The sequence below is a fragment of the Ischnura elegans genome, chromosome 10 (assembly GCF_921293095.1).
Source record: "Ischnura elegans chromosome 10, ioIscEleg1.1, whole genome shotgun sequence".
NCBI classification, from domain to species: domain Eukaryota; kingdom Metazoa; phylum Arthropoda; class Insecta; order Odonata; family Coenagrionidae; genus Ischnura; species Ischnura elegans.
In genome coordinates, this window is record NC_060255.1 from 69,378,807 (window position 1) to 69,400,232 (window position 21,426).

The 21,426-nt window shown below is 41.1% G+C and overlaps 1 protein-coding gene across 6 annotated transcripts in view; it reads right to left on the reverse strand.

Annotated features, from left to right (window-relative positions):
• The window catches only part of LOC124166372 (transducin-like enhancer protein 4), a 531,827-nt gene that overhangs the window by 72,790 nt on the left and 437,611 nt on the right, over window positions 1-21,426 (reverse strand). For all 6 annotated transcript variants that reach the window (XM_046543868.1, XM_046543871.1, XM_046543867.1 and 3 more), the window contains exon 7: window positions 9,877-10,159. In XM_046543868.1, the coding sequence (XP_046399824.1) occupies window positions 9,877-10,159 (283 nt within the window). The remainder of the gene's footprint in view (window positions 1-9,876; window positions 10,160-21,426) is intronic.

Sequence of the window (21,426 nt, forward strand, 5' to 3'; positions counted from 1 at the left end):
GTAGTCACTGTTCTAACGAAGATATCAATGAGGTTCGTTGGGCCCTAAATGAAATCAGTACAGCCAATAATTAATTCAGAAATTCCCATTTAAGGGCCTTCTATGACCACAAAGGTTAATTATCTATGTATACTTTATATTATTCGATGTGTCCAGCACAAAATAATGAACTCAGAGGGAAGCATCATTGCCTATTATTTGACATAAATACTAGAGTGAATGTACTTAATCCATTTTCAGGAAACGAATGCACGTAAGTAAATAAGAAGATGACTCTAGGGAATTTTTCTTGGCACGGCAAATAGGTGAAAACTACATATGAAACACAAAAAGTAATCCTAATTGAATGATATACGTGCGAAGGCTTCGGAGGAACCCGAGGGATAGTTCATTAAATACAGGCACAGCTGCCCTTGATGTGTGCTCTTGAGGTTTCCATAAGATTAATCGTCTCAAATCTGAGAGGATGTAAAAAAATAAATTAAAACTGAAGACAGGTCGAGAGTTTGGCCTTTCAAAAATGCAAGCTAAGTCAACAATGAGAAGGGTGGATTCAGGAAAAAATGACGGCAGAGTGAAAAAAAGAGAGGTGGTTAACTTAATTTTACGGAGGAAAAATTAGATGAAACCCCTAGAAAAACGGCCGCTTTCCGCTCGAAAACTTACTTTCCAGGGCGCCTAACAACTGTGGTCATTTCCTGACGCCGAGTCCAAAACAATCTTCAGAAAGAGATGAGAAGCAAACTTCATTAAGGTCAATTCATGAGCCGAGCTTGAAAATAAACCCTAAGGTGTTAACATCTCATTTCCAACGCTTAAATTAAAAAACGAGGTCCAAAATAAATTTTCGACATTTCACGGGATAAAATGAATTACGTTTTTTAAGAAAGCTTTGGAAGCAAGGACAAAAAAGGACACTGGATTGTTCGTACCGCTTGGCATGATAGTGTATGCGAGTTGTTCCGACAACATGTCCGCAGTTTAAGGTATTAATCAATTATTACGATATTAACTTTTCTTCAAAGACTATAGAGAAGAAAGATGGTGTGATAAGCAACAAAAGCCGTGAGGACACTTAAATCTGTGTTGGGAAAAGGAATTTTAACGCCGGGGAAAAGAATAAAAGAAACGTTTTTATGGATGGATTACAGGATATAAAATAAGTGCCGAAATATAGGAATGAATAATTTAGGAGAATAGGAGATCACCGTTATGAACACGTATATCCGAGAGTAATTGATCCCGATGCATTTTTTTCATAATATCATCTTATTCCTCTAAATTTCTTAAATACATTCCTCACTAAAAAATCCTCATAATCATAAAAATGCAAACAGCAAGATGAGGTACGTAGAAACCCTAAGTAACACTATACGCAAATATAGTATAAAATGAGTATTTCCTAGTTCTCGATGCAATAAAAATCAAGCTAGTTCCAGGTAAAAACATAAAATGACACAGCTATTATAATAATGATATAATAATAATAATAATTCGTCTTTATTTGGCGAGATTGGGACTAGAAAGTCCCATCTTCCATCTAACTCTTCATCATACATGAAGTATTTGTAGAGGAATACGTTTTCAAGTTACTCTTGAAATTTAAAGAAGTCAAATTATAACAAAAGAGACAAAATTGTGCTTTCAAAAACACAAAGACAAATGACTAAGACCATTCATCTTTTGAAAGAAAAATCTGGCACTTGACTGAAGCTTTCTTTCACGATATATAAGGTATTTTAAAACGAAATATTTCACCCGAAAAACAGATAGCTCCATCTCTTTTTTTTTTCCACAAATGGGACTCGATCAGATTTGTGTGCACCGATCCGGCGACTCGCGCCAACCGGGCTCACATCCATTTGGGACCGTTTAAAACTATTCGCTGGCACGAGCGCTTTGGGGAAGCCGGCCGGCGGGAAGCGGATCCCGTCGTTGTTAACTAACAGGCCAACAAACTCCTCCGGACGGCCGGCAATTAGTTTCTCGTCGGCCGTTCATCGCACGGCGTGTGCCAACTCGATCCTTTTCCCCGGCGTGACAAGAGCGAAGCGCCGCGGCGCAACGCCTCTATCCATCCGACCCGCTGCGAGCCAAAAATATCGCACTCACGGGAAAAAACTACGCGGCGGGCAGTCGAGTTTGAGGATGATAAAACTCTGCACTCCTAAACCCCACTCCACCGCACACGAAAAACACGCCTTTTTTATATTCTTTCTCTCTCTCTCTCTTCCAATTCCCCGTCTCGAGTGGCCTGGCTCAGTGCAAAATCCCCTCCCACTCAACCGCCACCCAGAACGCCAGTACGAAACTCTCCAGCTGTGGGATTATTCGAGGGTGAGTATGACTGCATGCAATCTAGGTAGGGGTGGTTGCAAGGAGACTACATGGAAGAGTGACCGGTCAGTCCCGTAGAAGCTTGATTTATTTTAGCACCTAGGTCGCATTTTTGTCGGTTTTCAAAGATGTCCACAGGGCAGCGACGAGACCAGAGCGATCTATTTAATCTCGATAATTAAAAAGTAGTTGTAATCACACGAATAGGATTAAATATAATAGATAAAATAATCATGATAGATTAAATAATGAACTTTGTTATAGTCTACATAGTGTCATTTTTAAAAAAATCTACCGGTTTCGACCTTATTAAGGTCAATATCAAGAGGTAAGAGAACCTCTGTACCTATTGATAATGGCCATCTATCACTTGTGATTTTCATCGATTATACGGAAAAATTATTATTTCGTCATAATCTATACACTATTTTGGTTTTTGGTTGATGTTCCAATACCATTATTCCCCCAAGCACCTCTGTGAGGGTCTTAAACATACTCGTTTCAAAAGCATATTCAAAGTTTGAGTACATCCAGAGATCTCCGCAAAGTGAGGTATTTTTCCAGCCTTTATTCCAGCCTTTATATCAACTCACCAACCTGTTTGTTTGTCTGTTTGTCTGGTACAAATCTTGTAACTCAAATTTGACTAACTTCCTGTGAAGCAAAAACGCTGAAATTTTGCACACTTCTTCATTTCCGATGACAATACATGAAAATATAACTTTTTCTCTCCAACCCCTCAATTTGTGAAAACTGTACAACAGCTAATTATGATCTTCATATATTTATTAACAATTGTAAGGTGTTGTAAATGTTTGAATATTGTTTTACCGTTACATAAAACGTACGGGGTGGCATTTTTAACATAGGGGGGTGGCATTTTTAACATAGGGGTAGGCATTTAAAAGCATAGGGGTGGCATTTTGAAACATAGGGGGCTTACCATTCACTGAAAATTTAATAAATATAGTGACTTTTTTAATACGTCACTTTTGGTTTTTCGGGGTCACTGAGTTTTTTTGCTTTGTGTCATATATAAACGTTGCTCATCCCCTGTAATCTAAATATAAAAGCTGGTTTAAAAAAAAAAATTTTTATAAGAGCTTATTATTTCAAACACGGAGAACTAGAGCTGATTCAAAATCATATTTTCACCATGAAATTTTCCCCTTACTCACCCTACCAGAGGAATACCCTCTAAAATACAGAATACACAGGTTTGGAGCCTATTTTACGGTTCTCTGCACTCTTCGCAAATAGGCGACCCTCCCTATTTCCGAACAAGCCTCTTTTCGGAGTACTTCCTGCCCGTTGTTAACAGAAGGGAAAGTGAAGATGCCAATTTTTTCCGCGATGACAGACTCGGTGCAATTATTTTCGGAGCGGGAGGGGCAATCTTTGAGTACGGCTCTGAAAGTGGGTATCGGAGCGGTGAAGAGGCGGTGATGGCGAGCCCGTCACTCGGCCCATCTGGACAAGAGGACCCAAGTGGAGGCCCGGAAAGTCGAGAGAGAGAGAGAGTGAATGAGTGCCCGGTGATGGTCGAATATTTGGCCTCTTCGAGTGGGCCATCATCATATCTACGATCGCGTCGGTTTCGGGGTCGAAAAGGGGGTTCCACCGCCGAATATGAGAGCGGTTACTACATGCTCAACATGGGGCAGACGAGGTCTCGCAGAGGGGAAGTGCTACAACTACCTAAAGTTTCACGAATTGAAACCTAGCTTAGCCATTTCGCTCTCCTCAAAATATTAGTGGTATTAGAGGGTAAATAACGAGGTTTTTCCAGAGCTCGAACAAAATATTTCAAATGTAGCATAAATTGAATTTTGTTCCGGATATAAACGCGTTTAAATTCATTAACAATAACGACAGTCATGAAAAAAAGGTCAACAAACAACGACATTGGGTTCAAAAAATGATCTACTCAGGTTAGAATCCAAAGGTGAAACTTCTATTCGCCACGGTGTACATATAAATGTAGCTAATCTCGACTTCGGATTCCATTCAATTCTCCGAATTAACATAACTGATCGCAAAATATAGTGTGATTTCCACTTAGTATACCTATCGTATCCGGGTAATTGCTAGTTAATGATGATGTTGTCCATGCTTCTATTAACTCTCAGAATCATGTATTCATATGAAAAAAAACAGTAAACCATTTCCTACTCATGCTTTATTTCAAGTTGGCAGTCCAATTAACAGTACAACTGAGTTATTACAATAGCGGCGAGCTTAAGTGGATGACCAGTATCATAAACTACGGCCTAAAATCGCAGAATTAAATCTAATAATTGGATTTATATATGATAATCGAATTGTTACAGGTAGCAGCACGTTCATAATGACATAAATGATTAGGCAAACGCTTTGTATTCAAAAGCACGGCCGGCTGCGCAAGGGTAGAGGGTTCAATTTTGTTGCACCAAAGCACCCCTGTTGGCTCCTATGCGGGGGCCCGCGACGACCACCCACGATCGCACCATCGACGTGAAACACTCGACAGATATCTCTAGTGGTGCCAAGAGAACACCTTGATGGGAATCAGAGGGGCGATGGGAAATTAACATCCGATCCAATGAACAAGCGACTTTTCGAGCGTACACACACTACTCAACGACTTTTGGCCCGTTCTCTGCGTAAGAGATATCATTTTTTTTCATACCGTCCTTACTGTGGCGTTGAAAGAGCGCTCCACTTCATATTATGAATGCATGTACGAAAACGCTGCGGAGAAAATGGCATCCACCCATCAGAATAATAATAATACGCTCACATTGAGATTATGAGGGGTTGGAATGGTTTTATAGTTTTTCCCGAAGATATGGAGATTGGGCTCATCAAAGTCGAAATAATTTCCTCCACGCTCCATACGCAGCTAAGGCATCAACGAGAACCGTTAGAAGTGACACGAATATTCGCGTATTATCTTAGCGGGGTTTCGTAGGACTTAAGTAGGCAAGAGTAAAAATGAAGGTTAAGACTATCAAGGAAGCAGTCGAAATGATTATTGATAAGAGGAAATTGGGCAATTCTTCCAAGTGAAGTTATGTAAGGTTGCAAAAGAAGGCATAGACTGGCTAATAATACTAAAATCGCGTGTACGGGAAAGCTAATACAAGAAATGGGGAAGAAAAAAGATCAAAAAGAGACCTCCTCTTCCAGTAAGAGGAAATTCATTATTTCACTTAACCGATTGGTTGTAGAAAGGCATGTAATGAGGGAGACGAATATTGAAACAAAAAAATTGAAAGGGAATAACTAGATGAAAAACAGACTTTAATGACGACAAAAATAACAATTCTAATTAATATGGGATAACTCACATGTGATTTAGAATTTACAATTGTGCGTATAACTGCCACGCGTCAGTAACTAAATGCAACTACCTAACAATTTATAATTTACAGTAATTTAAAAAGTATAAAGAGAGGGCAGATATTTATTCGCGGACCTCAAGTATTAATCACAAGTCGCAAAATTCCATAAATCCGCGGTGGGACCCCTTTAAGTCACAACGCAGCTCGTTTCCTCAACAATCTCGACATCCACGTCCTTACGCCCTGACCCTCTCCTCCAACACTTGAGGCGACACCTACCCCGGGCACTTCAACCAAGGGCGAGGAGCTAAAGAATCCATGAGCACAGTTATATGCTGCTTTCCTTCCTTCTCTGTCCTCCGCACCTCCAAGCTTCCGGTGAAGTTAAATTTAAAAAATGGACGAAAAAGGAAAACGAAAACTTGGGGAAACGAGAGCGCACCAAGATTCGCCCTGTTTTGTTTCGCACTTCAATTTTTACCCCATCTTCCTCCCTACTTCCACGAAGGAGAAAAATAATAATTAACAAACGAAACGCGCATTAAAAAGTGAGCGTGTTGCGTCCTCGCGGCACGAGGAAATCTAAGGGCGCGCGAGAAAATTAAAGCGACGACGAGTTAAAAAGGAGTAAAAAAAAGGACGAAATACTCCACACTTTGAAGGAACGCGATATTTTTCAAAACGTCCTCCGCGAGGCATTAAAAAAATGAATAAAAAAAATTCGGGCGCGAAAAAAACCATACACACACACACAAAGATGCAAGCCGGGAGTATCGCGTCTAATAGCACTTGACCCTGTTAATATGCCTCCAGAACAACCTTTTACGAATCCTTTGAGTAGATACGACTCGACTCTTTTTCTCGCCCTTTCGAGGGAATGAAAAAAATACGAAAAAAGAGTGGAAATACAGCTCTTGCGACTGCCTCACTCTCCTTTCATCTCTTTGTGCGCGACATATTTTTAAAAAGCCATTCTCGAAAAGCTCTTTCCCCCATCTCCCGGTGCGAACGGGTGCATATATAGTGCTTTTTAATTTTTTCAACCCTTCCTCTCTCTCCGACGAGTTCTCCCCCACTAGTGTTTCACAGTCAACTTCTCGTCTCTCCTTGTCAAGGGCCGCATTTGAAGGAGGCGTCCATACGTTGAAAAAAATAAAAAAAACAACATGGCGGATATACGAAAAGCGGGTCGGTCCTGATATCGGCATCATGTAGACTTTAAACCCCTTCCTCGAATATAAAATTATGATGGAGTGGTTACGGTTCAGGCTTTCACTATGCTTTGAAACGGGTAGGGTTTCCATCATTACTTTATCTGACTGTTCCCTAATTTTCAATCCGAATATTTTAATTTTCTTCATCTGAGACTTCCCTGACTTTATGTCAACGCCATTGAAGTCATGTATGGCGACTTTATGCAAAAAATGCAGCTCGGTATCATCATCGTCACTGTTCAACAATCCTGAGATTGGTTTCCACTCAATCCACTTTGTAAACTACCAAGTATGAGATAAACTACCTTGATATCCGTCTATTCGCAGGTTTTATTTCCAAATCAGTCAACTGCGAAATTCCGTTCTCAACTAAAACATATTCAATAGTTAAATTATAATGAAAGCCGTGCAGATCCAATACTTTAAAGTTGAACACTGTATTTTTCTTAACTTCCATTCTATTTCCCTACGCCGACTCGCGCAATGCAGAACTGAAACAGGCTAATTATGAAAATTAAAGAGGAATTTCGACTTGAGCCCCTCCTACAGAACACCAATAAGAGTAGGACTGCGCTAGGTGCTTGGAAAATACTTATCAGCCATGAAGAAAATACTGGACCAAAGAAGTCCACGATGCCAGTCAGACCAAACGGATTCAGAAATTTTATCAAACACACACTTTCGATCATTAGGACAGAACTTAAGCTAACAAAGAGTCACGACTTTGTCAACCACGATGCTTAATTTTTCTTCTTGGTGGACTAAAGACGAAGACCGAGGTGAAATAGAAAAACTACCTTTCTAGACCTAAATTTTTTCGTAATTTTTGTCACCAAAGCAGGGGCAAAGCTACAAGCGGAAATGTAGGCTTAAACTTAATTAATGATATTAAATAATCAATCGACGCTGTAGCAACAGAATACATGTTGACAAAAAATACTCCTCAATCGACAGCTAAAAATCTGAAAGGTAAAATATATCACAGTCTTACTTATTGGAACTAACTACAGGCTATACTACAGACTATACCCATGCTTACCACCACCTGATACTAGTTCACAAGATCACTTTTCCTACAATTTATGCCTTGCGAGGGGAAAAAAAATCGCTGAGGGTCTTCACATCATTCCGATAACGCTCCTTTGTATTTTGAAACATCATTTTTCTATCAATCTATAATAATTGCTCGATAAGCTTCACTGATTGTTCTCCGTTTTGTTCTAATTCAGTTTCAGATTCTAAATGAAAACTCAAATTAAAAAGAACAAATTATTCAGGGTTAATGATAATATTATTAACTTGAATGCAGATGGCATATTTTAGTGTGATTTTGAAGGAGAACCAGTGCTACTTTTCGCTATCATCCCCAATATCGTAATACAAACAAATTCTAACACGAGAGGCTTATAAGAAAGATCTTTCAAATTTCAAGCTTATTCAGCAGCGTCATCATAGAAAAAGAGATCTAGTGAACCAGTCTCGTTTACAAGAGCGTATTCATACAACTTCTGGACCACTTTTACAAAATCATTACCTTTTAAAAATATCTTCGTCACTTGAGGGTTACGGAAAAGAAAAGAAGGAAAGCACGAGGATTTTCTGCAACTAATACGTTTGTAGTAGGCCTCAATAGTCTTCGCCTTACGTTCCTGAAGCTGTGCGGAAAAATATGATCGTTTTCGTGGAACCATTCAGAAAGAAATGGTACATAAGCCCTGTCTCTTTTAGAAATACCTTCGAGATTAGGCATTCGATGATTTACCAGCACAAAATAAAGATCAGTGAATGAGATATTTTACATAAATCATAATTATAAATAATCCTTAATAGTTACAATAGAGTCATAACTCGGACCATGATTCGTTTCCACATACACGACAATTTTTTTCAGCTACATAAATCGACTGGTCATTGCCTCTTCTTGCAGACCGTTGTCTTAAATATTGCTCATTACCATATTGCAAAATTGACCGACCCTAAGGAAAGGAGTCTCTAACCTCCAAACGAGTAGGTATGTTCGACAAATTCCGAACCCGCACCTAGAGTTAGTGACGAAGATATTATGAAAAGATAATAAATGGGAGACACAAACCCCGAATCTTTCGGTAAAAAGTAGAGAATTTTTCTAGAGCATGAGAGGAAGATGACACCAGAGCGCAGAGAGTTAAATATCTAATACACGCCGTGGAGGCGAAGATTGCCCATTGAAGAAACTACATTGGCAACCAAGGTAATAGGGTTGCATATCTCAAGGATACTCCCACTGAATTAGGCAATTCCAAATTTCGATACATCTTTGCCTACGTGATTCCCTAGCAAGGCGTAATTTCACCATTTATCTAGAATTTAGTGACAGTGAACACTCGCTGAGTGAAATTCGGTCATCACGTCCGCAAGCCCAACTTGCTTCTGGTATTATTAGACCCAGTAAAGCCAATAACCAGTGTGCATTGAATACGATTTCCGAAATTTGCACGCCTCGATAAGAGAGATCAACTCCTTATGGTTTAGTACATGTAGACTGGATATTATCCCAAGTATTTAGGATGCAAAGATGGGCACGCCTCGAATTCAAGATATGATCCCTGTGTGGTTATATACATCGCGGGATCCCCACCAGGTGAGCTGTTAGGTCAGATCCGACGTTTCAACGGCTAAATCTGCCATCGTCCTCAGGGCGTTGAACCCATAGAGTGAAATTCTGTCGTCATCGGCAAGCCTAACTTGCTTCTGGTATTATTTGATCCACGAAAGCCACCAATCCATGTGTATTAGATATGATTCCCAAAATTTTCACGGACAGGGCGTTGAACCCTGAGGACGATGGCAGAGTTAGCAATTTAAACGTCGGCTCTGACTGAACGGCTCACCTTGAGGGAATCGCGTGAAGAATTCATCCACATCGTACGTCAAGGAACCACCAAGTCTCATATGCTCCCTGTGCTCTGGCGGAGGAGAGTAGCGGAGGATGAAAAAGAGTGCGTAGCATCGAAGGTACTCACCGGATGGTGGTTTCACGTCGTCGCGGTGCAGCTCAGGCTTGGTGGAGGCGAGCATGCTGAGCGGGTGGTTGGCCGCTGCGGCGGCTGCCGCGGCTGCAGCGGCCGCCGCCGCCGCCGCACTCGGCCCCGTCAGCGCCCCCGAGAGGCCGAGCAGCGAAGCGGCCGAGGTGGGGGGCCCACCGGGGAGGCCCGGGTGCGGAGGCATCATGGGGAGCGGCGGTGCGGCGTGCGCCGCGGCGGCCGCTGCAGCCGCGTGCGGCAACTGCTGCGCGTGCATCTGTTGCTGCGGGGAGATAAGAGAGAAGACACATTGATTAGAGAATGAAACGTCGATTTGAACACAAATACACTACCGTGCGAACGCATATGACTTACGCGGGCGTCTGAAATTGAGATTTATCATAATCAACTTCATTAGATTTCGAAAAATCTATTCGTGGAGGGAAAGAGACGAGAAATTGACCCATTACGAAGTCAGGAAGGCAAGATATTGAAGAAGAATAAAGTAACTATGTTACATAGACACAATGAACATATTTAGAGCTTCTCGTGTGCTCTGATTGAGATCCGTGATGGAATGCGACAACTAGAAGAATAATAGAAGAAATTCATGAAACTTCGAAGTCTACCAAAAAAACTAGGCAGCGCGAATGTATGGAGAAAATGAATTTGAAATGCCGGTTTAAGCCGCAAGATATTTCACTGATACCTATCAGCAGCATTTGGGGCAAGATTGATATCGTACGTGCATGGGGGCATATTTATAGCATCCGAACCTGTAGTTAACTTGTACACATGGTGAAGACCACATTTCGCCACGTGATGAAAATAATTAAGTGAACCTAATTATGTGGTGAAAAAAGTAGTCAGGAAGCAGGGAGCGTACATGTGAATATTGACATGAAAATAAGAATAAACGAGCATTTGAGGTTAGTATATTCAGATATTCCGCACTGGGTGCGGAAATTCACGATTCACACGAGCGAATTACAACTGCTGGGTCGACAAGTTGCTCGGTGTCGCCCGCTGGATCGTAAAAATAATGAACCCATTCGATATCCACACGAACAAGTTCCCAGGATTTGCGGTTCGAGGGAAAATAAAATAACCTTGTTCACTGAAAAACTACAAATGCGTGGTCTCGATTTCCCACAGCGAGCAGAATTATTTTCAGAATACAGAGAAACAATCTAAAAAAATTATGATTTATCCCGATAGCTTATGCTATGGCGAGCTAACCAAGAAAATCATGCGAGAGATTGTATTTTTACCGCTTTGAAAGTAAAGAATGGTTTTCAAATACTGGTAAGCTCACCACACGATACGAAATGTAAAAAAAACTAACAGTAAAAATATTTGCAGGGAGTAAATAACTATAAAGAGAGATAAATCCAAGCAAAGAACAAGGTTTACCAGTACCAGAAAAAGTAAAATTTAAAATAATTTACTCCATAATCATGAACAATAATTTAAGGCGATCGCCTTCGAGCGATTAAAAATTCTAATTAACATTGCCATTGTATAAATGTAGTGCTTTGCGAAAAGTTTACGTTCCAGCATTAAGAAGTCATCTAATAATCTAACGCATCCTTCACATATTTATTTCACAATTTAATAAAGAGAGCTTTCTAACTGCAAGGAAGAGGGAGTAGAAATACAAAGTCATCCATTCGGTCAACTGTTTCAAAATCTTCATCGGACACCCGACGCTCTGAGCCTATCCTTCATCTCAACCTTTTATTCAGGATGCTTTTGAGTGTTGCCGGAATGAAATCACTCCCTCAAGCTCAACCTCTTCGTGACCGTAAAGGATTGAGGAGGGTTGGGTCATCACCCTGGCTAAAGAGACCTAGCCACCCACCGCCCTCCTCCCACAAAATTGTTTTTCCTCCCATTACCGCGGAGTGAGGAAACGGAGCGAAGAAAGACGAGGGAATGCGAGGAATTTAAGCTAATTTATGGGCATTTCACCCTCTTCCCACCGGAGGATGAAGGAGAGGCGAGATCTCTTATGTCGGGAAGGTTTATGGAATGTTGATTAGGATTGGGTGTTTGTTACGGATTCCGGGCTGAGAGGGTTTATAGGAGGGTGGAGGGGGTGTTGTGGCGGGTAGGAGGGTTGCCATATCTTGAGAGAGGACCCCCTTTTTTTTGGAGCAGAGCACGGGACTTAAAGCGGGATGACAGTGAGTATTTTTTCAGGAATGGGGATAAAGAAAGGGAACTAGGGACGTGAGCCTAGGGAGGCGGATTAAGTTATGCGTGAAACGCCGATGAAGAGATAAAAGGGGTCACCCGAGGAGAAATAATATAAAAAAAGAAGAAAAATCAATTAATGATGTCTAACCAAGGGCGTCGACAGCACGGTGCTGAAAGTTTTTCTACTATTTTTTTCTTGTTGGCATATTTTTCGATCCTTCCAGATAGTTGAGAAAGGAAGGGGAAACGTAAATTTTCCGCTCAATTACTCAGCAATTACAAATATGCTCATGAGCAGCTTTAGGGCTCCCTCCAGCCTCTCTGCGACTGCTCTGTCCCGGTTTCTCTTCCCTCGCCCGAGGGCGCTATATTTTAGCAAACTGCAACGTTATATGTATATCCCCACTGTAATACGGATTGCTTTTAAACCCGTTGCATGGTTTCATATCATTATTTTGGGAAAGAAAGAAATCACGATCACCAGCAAACCATGCAGATATCGAAACCATCGACGGACTTACATACGCATGACGAACTGTGCATAATAGTATCATTTACACATCCAGTAACTATCGTTTCTAACTCAGTTTTGCACATCCGCCTTCCTCAATGGCACAACCATAATAATGAAAACCTCATTTAATTGCGCTCAGTTAAACATTATCTTGGCATGAAAATTTTTCACTGAAAATTCGATCTGGTACTGCAAAACCTTTCTCCACCTACATTACTCACCCACCCACTACACCACTCTCTTTCACCCACCTCCACCTTTCAACATGTGCTTTTTACCACAACTTTGCTAACGATTTTTCCCCATCCACTATCCTCTCTTTTCTCTTTATCTGTACACGTCACTAACGCTACTTCGGGGAAGGTCACTCTTCACGAAAAACAGAACAAAGATTTGGCCCTCCTTCCAGCCGAAGCATCCCACCACCAATTCCCCACCCCTTGAGTTCCCGTCCGCGTCGTCACCTCCTCCTGCCCTACGCTAAGAGTCCCCACCCCCCGAAAACGAAGGAAAAGCGTGGGGTGTGGGGGACCTGCCAGTTTTGCTAATGCGACTTAATTTACCTAGCCGGAAGAATTTCGGTAGGGAATCTGTGAAGGGGGAGAATGGAAGGGCGTTGGCGAGGAAGAAGGGGTGAAGGGTCTGGCGGAAAGAAAAGATGGAAAATCATGAGGGTGGAGGGGGGGGAATATATACAGGGCACAGGATGGGGGGAAGAGGATCTTCGAAAAACTAGGGGTGGGCCTTCGACGGTACAAAGAGGGGAGATTATTTCGCAAGAACCCTCAGCTGGGAGGAGAGGGAGCTGGGAAAAATTTCTCGGGGAACGAAACACAAGGGAGGTAGACTCAACGGATATAAGTAGGGAATAAGAGGGTATTTTTCGGAAAAAGGAAAGGGGTGAGAACTTTGGAGAGAGTTAACGATTTCAGGCCCCTTGGAGGGAGGGAGGGTTGCCGGATTCAGGATGGAATAGCTGAGAGGTTGAAAGGAACCTAAAAAAGGAAAAGACGAGGTTGGGGTGATGAATAAAAGTAAACGCCCAGAGTGGTGGAGATCCTGAAGACGTGCGAGGGAAGTATACATTGAGGATATGGGGAAGAAATGGCCAAATTAATGGGAGTCCATTTTACCTAGAGACGGGAGGAACTATTTAAAAAAAACATCTCATAGCACATTTATTTATTTTCAAATTCCCCGTAAACAGCACATATAGGCCTTTTACAAACGGAGGAATTAACAAAGCATGACACAAATATAGGGACCACCTACCAAAGCGGGATTCGAACCCGCGACCTACGGTTTGGCGGGCGGACATGCTGTAATGGCCTGGTTACATGATACATTAACACGTACGGGTCAATGTCTAAATGTATGAACGCGAGAATGAACGCCAAAATGCGCCGCGTAACCACCCAACTTGTGCGAATGCAAGCACAGAAAATAGAACCTGTTCTAATTTGCTTCATGCATTCGTACATGTTCCGTTCCGGTCCACCGAAATATTTCACGAAAACGTACATTAACTTGTACGTGTTAATGTACCGTGTAACCAGGCCTTAAAACGCGGGAGAACAAAAGGTCAGCCATCATAGCATTTAAACGGAAAAATAAGTCAGAGCGTTCTCATCAGAATCTAGAAGAAAACAGGGAGATATCGGGTTAATTTTGAAACAAAAGAACAAAAAGAAGGCATCGATGTGAGAGGTTCTGGAAGAAGAAAACAGGAGGCTCTTAAAAAATATGCCCAGAGAAGAAGGAAATTGGAGCAGTAATATAAGACATATTCAGAAGTGAATACATGAAGCGAAATAGATTATAGCAGAAAACTGAGTCCTAGGGTTTGTTGACCTAGATCAATGACCTAAGCAAAAATACACTCATTCTTTCAGAGTCGTCAAGATACTCTATTCAGCATTTAATAAATAAATCAGCGAAGGCGATACAATTTTTCGCTATTGCTTCAATAATTTCTTTAAAAAAAGACAGGAGAGGGGAGAGAATACAGGAGGATACTGAATGATTCTAAGAATGAAAAAACACTAACTTTGAGTTCGAAATACGAAGTATAAGGAACTAATCAGGTTACAACGATCATTTCCCAGGTTGCGTTCACTAATAAATCTGATCCTAAGGCTGGGTGGATCTCAAAACAATTTTATACCCCAACCATAATCAAATACAAAATGAACCGATTCCTTTAATTTTAAATATTCGGTACGGTACGTTAAAAATGAAGGGTCAAAAATTGCGGGACGACTTCCGCGAAGAAAATTTTACACGCTACAATTGCCGCGCCCGTTTTCCTAAGTTTTGCACACGATACCACCCACGAAGGAGGTCAGACGTACATTGCGTTTTCACTATTAGAATGCTCATATCGGAATCGGTTCAGGTCAGAGCGTGAGCAGAGCAAATGGTAGGTGTTATAGGTTTACTCCCTCCGTGAGCCACTTCCTTTGAGCGTACCTGACAACGAATCCCCACCTATCCTCCTTAATAGACCTCAGCAGTTTAGCACCTCCCATTGCAGCCGCTATTAAATGAAGAAGAAAACACAAATAGGATATGAAATAATAAGGAACGAAAGATAAGGCTGCATTACCCATGAATAAAATTTAACGTGCTCTTTCTCACGATCAAATTCTCCCACGGTAAAAGGAATTCATTTCATCTCCCAAATTTATCATCAAAAAATTATACTAGAATCGACAATTTAAGAATATGATCGAAATTAAAGATTTACATTACGTTAAGATGTAAACAAGGCGGAATTTTAGAGACGTTATGTGACATTATGTCATCCCTTCCGTATCCGTTGCTATCGAATATCTGTATAATTTAAATAATTTTTTTTCTAAAAGTTATTTTTAGGTATTTATTAATTCCAACGACTCATCACTCTTGTAAAGATATTGCGCTATCAAGGGTTATTGATACTATTATTTCCAATACTTTACTCGGAGTCTTCTATAAGAACTTGAACAATATTCTAATGTTTTTATATTTAATTTGTAGCCTATAACAATTATGATTCATTTCGGTTATTTTGGGAACAGAATGCATCTTAGGTTGCCATTCACGCTTCTTCACGGTTAACGCTTTCAGTCACTCTGAGTATCTGCAATTCCTCATGGCAGTTGGTGAAGTATGTAAAAAATGCAATAAGGCAGTCTCAATGATTAATGAGGATAAGAAGGGGTGCTAGAAAAGATTTACCGGAAACAAGCATCCTTCACATGGGGAGATGTTTTAGTATCATCCATTCCAGAGGGAAAACAGGGGGTTAAAAGGGGAGAACTTTAGCCCATCACCCAAGATGGGTCTCAGCAAGTGACGTTGGACGGAAAATAAGAAGCAAAAAAACAATGAGGGACGAAACTGGAAATTACTGCACCACAAGTTACGGGCGCAGAGACAAAAGGGTCAGAAATGGATGTTAGGCAGAAGCGTGAGACCAAAGGTCATTGTGAAAAGGCCCGCGGAATTACGTCGAGTAAAGACCAGCAATACGCCGACTTCCCCCCAGCGATAAAACCGCGGACCCTGAGTTTAAGAAGCCTGGCGCTATAAGAGATTATAGGCAGAGAGGATATTTTTTTCTTGTTTACGCCAACGGTAGGAGCTGGGAAAATTGGGGTCGGAAATATCCAAAGCCAGTGTCGTTAAACCGCCTTAGAGGGAAATGTAACAGCTGCGTTATAAAAGAAACAAGGGACCTCGCTGGAGAAACTTCAAAGGGACTATTGACTAGGAGGGATCCAGGAGAATTAAGGAACGTTGCAACACAATGCCATTTTTCTGACTCAATCCATATCCCTTTACTGTAGTATTGTGTTGGTTTACGGCTAGATTGATAGAAACTATCTATCGAGTGCCTCAATTTTGACTGCAAATGTATTCGACTACGGGAAACGAAAATGAAACAAAAAATCTAAAATTGACGAAAAGCTCATACAAAAATACTTCAATACAGCCTTTTTAAGCTGACATTATTCCTGAAATATCTTTCACAACTGTTAATAAACGGTAATTAGTGGAGATTTCTTCGGCCGTAACGAGGGCGTTTATAAACGTTACCTTTTACTATCTCCTAAACCTTGCGTCTTCTAGTTTCTCGCTCTTTCAACTTAATTTAAGAAAAAAAATTTATGGAAATAATAAAGGAAAAAAAAGAATTCGAAATTTTCATTCGCATCTTTCCATGCCCGAAAAATGAAAGCACACAAGGCTAATAAGTCGAGCACATTTGTCGTCAAGGAGTAAAATAAAGCGAGGCAAGCAAATTGGGGGAAAAACTTGTTCTTTTTTGTTTGAGTGTCTGTTGACCGATAAGTACAGGGGACATTGAGGAAAAAAAAGCCAAACAGTGACGTTGGCCGCCGCGGGGCTTGGTAAAATGGAAGGAGAAACCCCTCCATGAAAAGGGGAAGAATTATTTATCTCTAATCCCCTCCATTTTGGAGAGGGTTATTTGATTCATTAACAGCCGTGTAATTGATGGCGACGAGGAATGGCAATGGGGGGAGAGTCAGCAAGTCTTCGGGATTTTTAACCCTCCGCTCTTGGGAGTCGCCGCATATTGAGCAAGCCAGCCTAATTGACGCCCAGGGGGGGACAGGGAAGAGGGGGATAAAAGAATCTGGGGGGGAAGACACCCCTGAGTAGAAGGTGGTAGACGCCGGGTGGCTGGAAGAAAAAAAATATGAAGAGGAAGAAAACTGGGGGTTGAATATTCCTGCAAGAAGGGATGGGGAGGGCTGAAATTCTGCAGGGATGGGGGTGGAATTCCTTAAGAGCGGGGAATAAGAGGAATGGAAAAAAAAGATGAAGTGAGAAAATTGGATTTGGCTCAAGAACGAGCCAACGAGGGGCAGGAGAAGAGTATTGAGTGGAGTGAGGGAGGAAAACATATTGTATGCGAGGGAAATGGGATGAAGAGTCAAGGAGGTGGGGTTGGGGACATGTTTCCCATTTTATTAGAAATGAACGGGAAAATATGGAGATCAGCCGTCATGTCTCTTCGGTTTATGATTGAAAAATAACCCGCCCGGGAAATTATCTTCGAAAATTATTTCTAGAGCCTTTACTAGAGTCTCCCGTTCCTGAAAATCATATTTTAGAATCACTTTGAATGCCAAAAGACATTGTTGTTAACACGCCAAAACCTTCTAGTCAAAAGTATGCCCGCTCTAATGACATATATTTTCTATAGCAATCAATTTTATCGCGACGCATACTGAAGCTCCTTAATCACGCTTAAAAGGATTTTAGTACCTTAACCAAGTCGTTGACGAAGTCGCTTTGTGCTTAATTTATCGTTTGTTATTGATTTCTTTTATTAGCAAAAGAAAAGATACCAGATCAAAGCTTTCAACACACATATAAAATAGGAAGATAATAGAATGCACGCACGCAATTCCACGATTTTAAAAACAATATTACTACAACAAGAGAAAAAAATGATAAAAATGTTTCGAACGGGTAATTTACTCCATGTTCGTAGCAAACCATTTCCCAAACACCGAATGGAGTAGGATAGGAACCAAGTAATTGGAAATAGTACAAAATCAACGCTAAAACAGTTCACATAACTGACTTAGGAAAATTTAATTGGCGTAATGAAAGCCGCAGAGAAATAAATAATTGCAAATATGACGGGCAGATTTCACGCGTGAATGCAACGGATATCACTTCCTATCTCTCTCAAACCTTTTTGAAAGAGTCCAGGGAGACGAAGAAAAGCGTTGACGAAGAAGAAAAGAGGAGACAGGAAGAGAGAGGAAGACAAAAGAAGCACGCACGGAGTAGAAAGAAGAGAACGAGCAAAAAAAATGAAGCGAGAAAAGCGCCCAGATTCCATTGCGAGGAAGGAATGAACTTGGGTACTCACGGCAATCCACTTCCCTCGAAAACTCCCCACTCCCACCATACCCAGAATTCCCACGAACCCCCACCCCTTTTCGCTCCGCTTTTCAGATTTTCCCCCGTTGAACACCAGCCACGCCAACCTCCCAGAGTTCTCTGCGATCCCACCCCTTGAAAAACCTCTCTCCCAGCCTCCACCAGAATTTTCAGGCTCAGCGTTCTTTAAATTTTTGCTCCAGCAACCTACCCCTCTTCTCCACTACTTTCCTCGCTAAAGCCCTTCCCCCACCCTTGTCTACCCTCTTTTCCCCCTACTATACCCTTTTTATGCGAGACCCAACCATCCGTGCTAGAATTCTTCCAAACTTTTCGTGTTAAGAATCCACAAGATCTTTCCTCCCTCCGCTCGACTACAAATTCAAACTCGGCCTTCTTCTCCCAAGCCCTTACCTCTCCTAGCAGAGGAATTCCTTCGCCCTTAACCTCTTCTTTTCCTCCGCCGTCGTACAACCCACCACCACCCTAGATACACCCCCCCTAACGCCCTCTCAAGACCGTTTCCGGAGAAAAAAAGAACCTCTCCGAGTCCTACCTTCTTTAAACCCGCACAAACCACGGCTGAAAGACAGAATGTACTCGTTAGTATTGAGCAGTGCGATTTCGGTGGAGAGGAGGATTGATGGCCTTTATCTGTGGTAACCGAAGGAACCTGTCTAGGAACTAGGGAAGGTCAATGGCGCTTTCATGGAATTGGGCATTAATAAAACTGAATGAATAGAAATTTGAATTTTATCATATTTAGTAAAAAAGAATAATTTGAAAATTAATTTCCCTCTTTTCCGCTGACGTTTAGCAATTTTATTTGCATCATAGGGGTTCGAGGAACTTTAAATTATAAAAGAAGATCACTATAACGCACTGAGATATTGTGTTTTTAATTTCTGGATCAAAATCAATCGAAGTGGTAAATAATACGGGTTAAATCAAAAACCAAGCCATCTCATTCATTCCATCTCATCACAGTGTTTAATCCAAAATTGGTATATTATCTCATCAAACATATTTGAAAATTTCAACAAGTAATTGAGAGGTCTTAAGTTTATACCTTTTTTAAATTAAATGTGTGTTTTTAAATTATATTTCATATCTGTAATATTTTTTTAATCAGCTTTTCCAATGATCGATGCTTCTCATCCGTTTAGTGTTCCTGCCAAAACGAAATTTCTCACACGAGCCTTCTCAATAAATACTTAGAAAATGCTCCTCCCTTCTGTCTACATTCTATTCTAGTATATATCCAAAGTCTCTCAGAAAATACGCGGGAAAACAACCAATTTTCCCGAGCCTAACTGCGAGCGGGGGTGAAGAGATAAGGAGGAGTTAGGGGATTGGGAGAGGGGTAAAACACCGGAAGAATTTATATACTTTTTCATTCATTTAAACAACGCCATCAGCGTAAACATACACTATGAATTCATAGGAGGCAAAGAAAGGGATAGGAACACAAAACAGAAAAAGGACGAGGACAACGGTGCTGTGGCAGATGGTTAACGAAGAAATTACAGGGTAAAAAAAAGTCGAGAGGAATTCTCAAGCAGAATGGAAGGCGAAGGACGAGACACCATCGATCAAAACACGCTAAAACCGAGAGTTGAGGTATATTGGATTAAGGATAAGAAAATGCCATGGATGCTGTACCAATGATTGAGTATATGAATTAAAAATGTTTGCCTCACCGAAACACGAACCCTGAGCCTTCAGATTTTGCATCGGACCCCCTACAGAAAAATTGGACGAGGACACAAGGATGAAGTAAACATACACCTTCAATATTGTGACCGAGCCGAAGGCGCATCTCATGGGCTGTAGCGGTGTCTACTTAAACTCTCCCCAACTATCCAGTTGATAAAAGCACATAAAAAATGGCGCACGCATGTCGTTGACAGTATTGTGTGGTGTTTGCGTGAAAAAGGAGACTTAAAAACTAAGACATTTTGCACAAATTAGAAGCAATACAATAATTCAATGAATAAAGGATAGAAATTATATATTTTAAATTCTTTTTCCAATTTTTATAATTTTTTGAACCAATCTGGTTACATTTCGTTTTTTATTTGTTTTGGATTTTGTACAATGCATTATAATTCGCTGCTGCATATTTTGTAAACATACACACTCACTCCCCTTTATGTTAATGTATAAGAGGGCGGAAGGAAATGGGGTGTCTCCCTGGGAAAAGTTTGATCCCCGAAGAATGACGCCTTCTGGAAAGAGGCTCAACACCCCTATCCGACAAGCGAAGTGGGAAAGAGTATTATGCGAGGGAGAAATAAAGAGGAGGGAAATTGGGGGGTGGGCGAGGAGACCCCTTACGCCCCCTGCAGCATGGAAGGGTGAGAGCATAACGACGCAACAGGGGAATGTGGAAGGGGTGATTATTTAAACAGTAGAGCCGGGGAAAAGGGCGAAGCTAAGCAACACGATAATTGAATTGAGGCTTCACTTCCTTTTTTTAACGCTGACGTACCCAAAATTACGTGGGAATTTGAAAATAAACACGCGGATATGTACAAGGATTTTAAGGTCCTACTTCCTGGGAGCGGGTACTTCAGGAGAAATCCTGGCAAAATCGAGGAGCTATGCGTTGAAGACGCAACATTAATGAACCTCACGCCGAGGAGAAGATAAGAAACGGAAGTAACGTCCAGGAAGCTAGTTCTAGAGAAATTGATGGAAGTAAGTGAGGAATCAGTAGGAACCAACCAATAAAATAGTTCGCAGCGAAATGGAAAAAAAAAACTTCAACGAGGTAAACAAAGAAGAGAGGCCTCTTTTTCGAATCATGTATTCAAAAGGTTCAATAAATATGCCAAAATGATGATGTGGATGACAGTAACAATTGACGTTATCCGCAATATTACAGGAGAGATTTCCGAATACTAATCGACGTTGAAAACATAATGTCTATT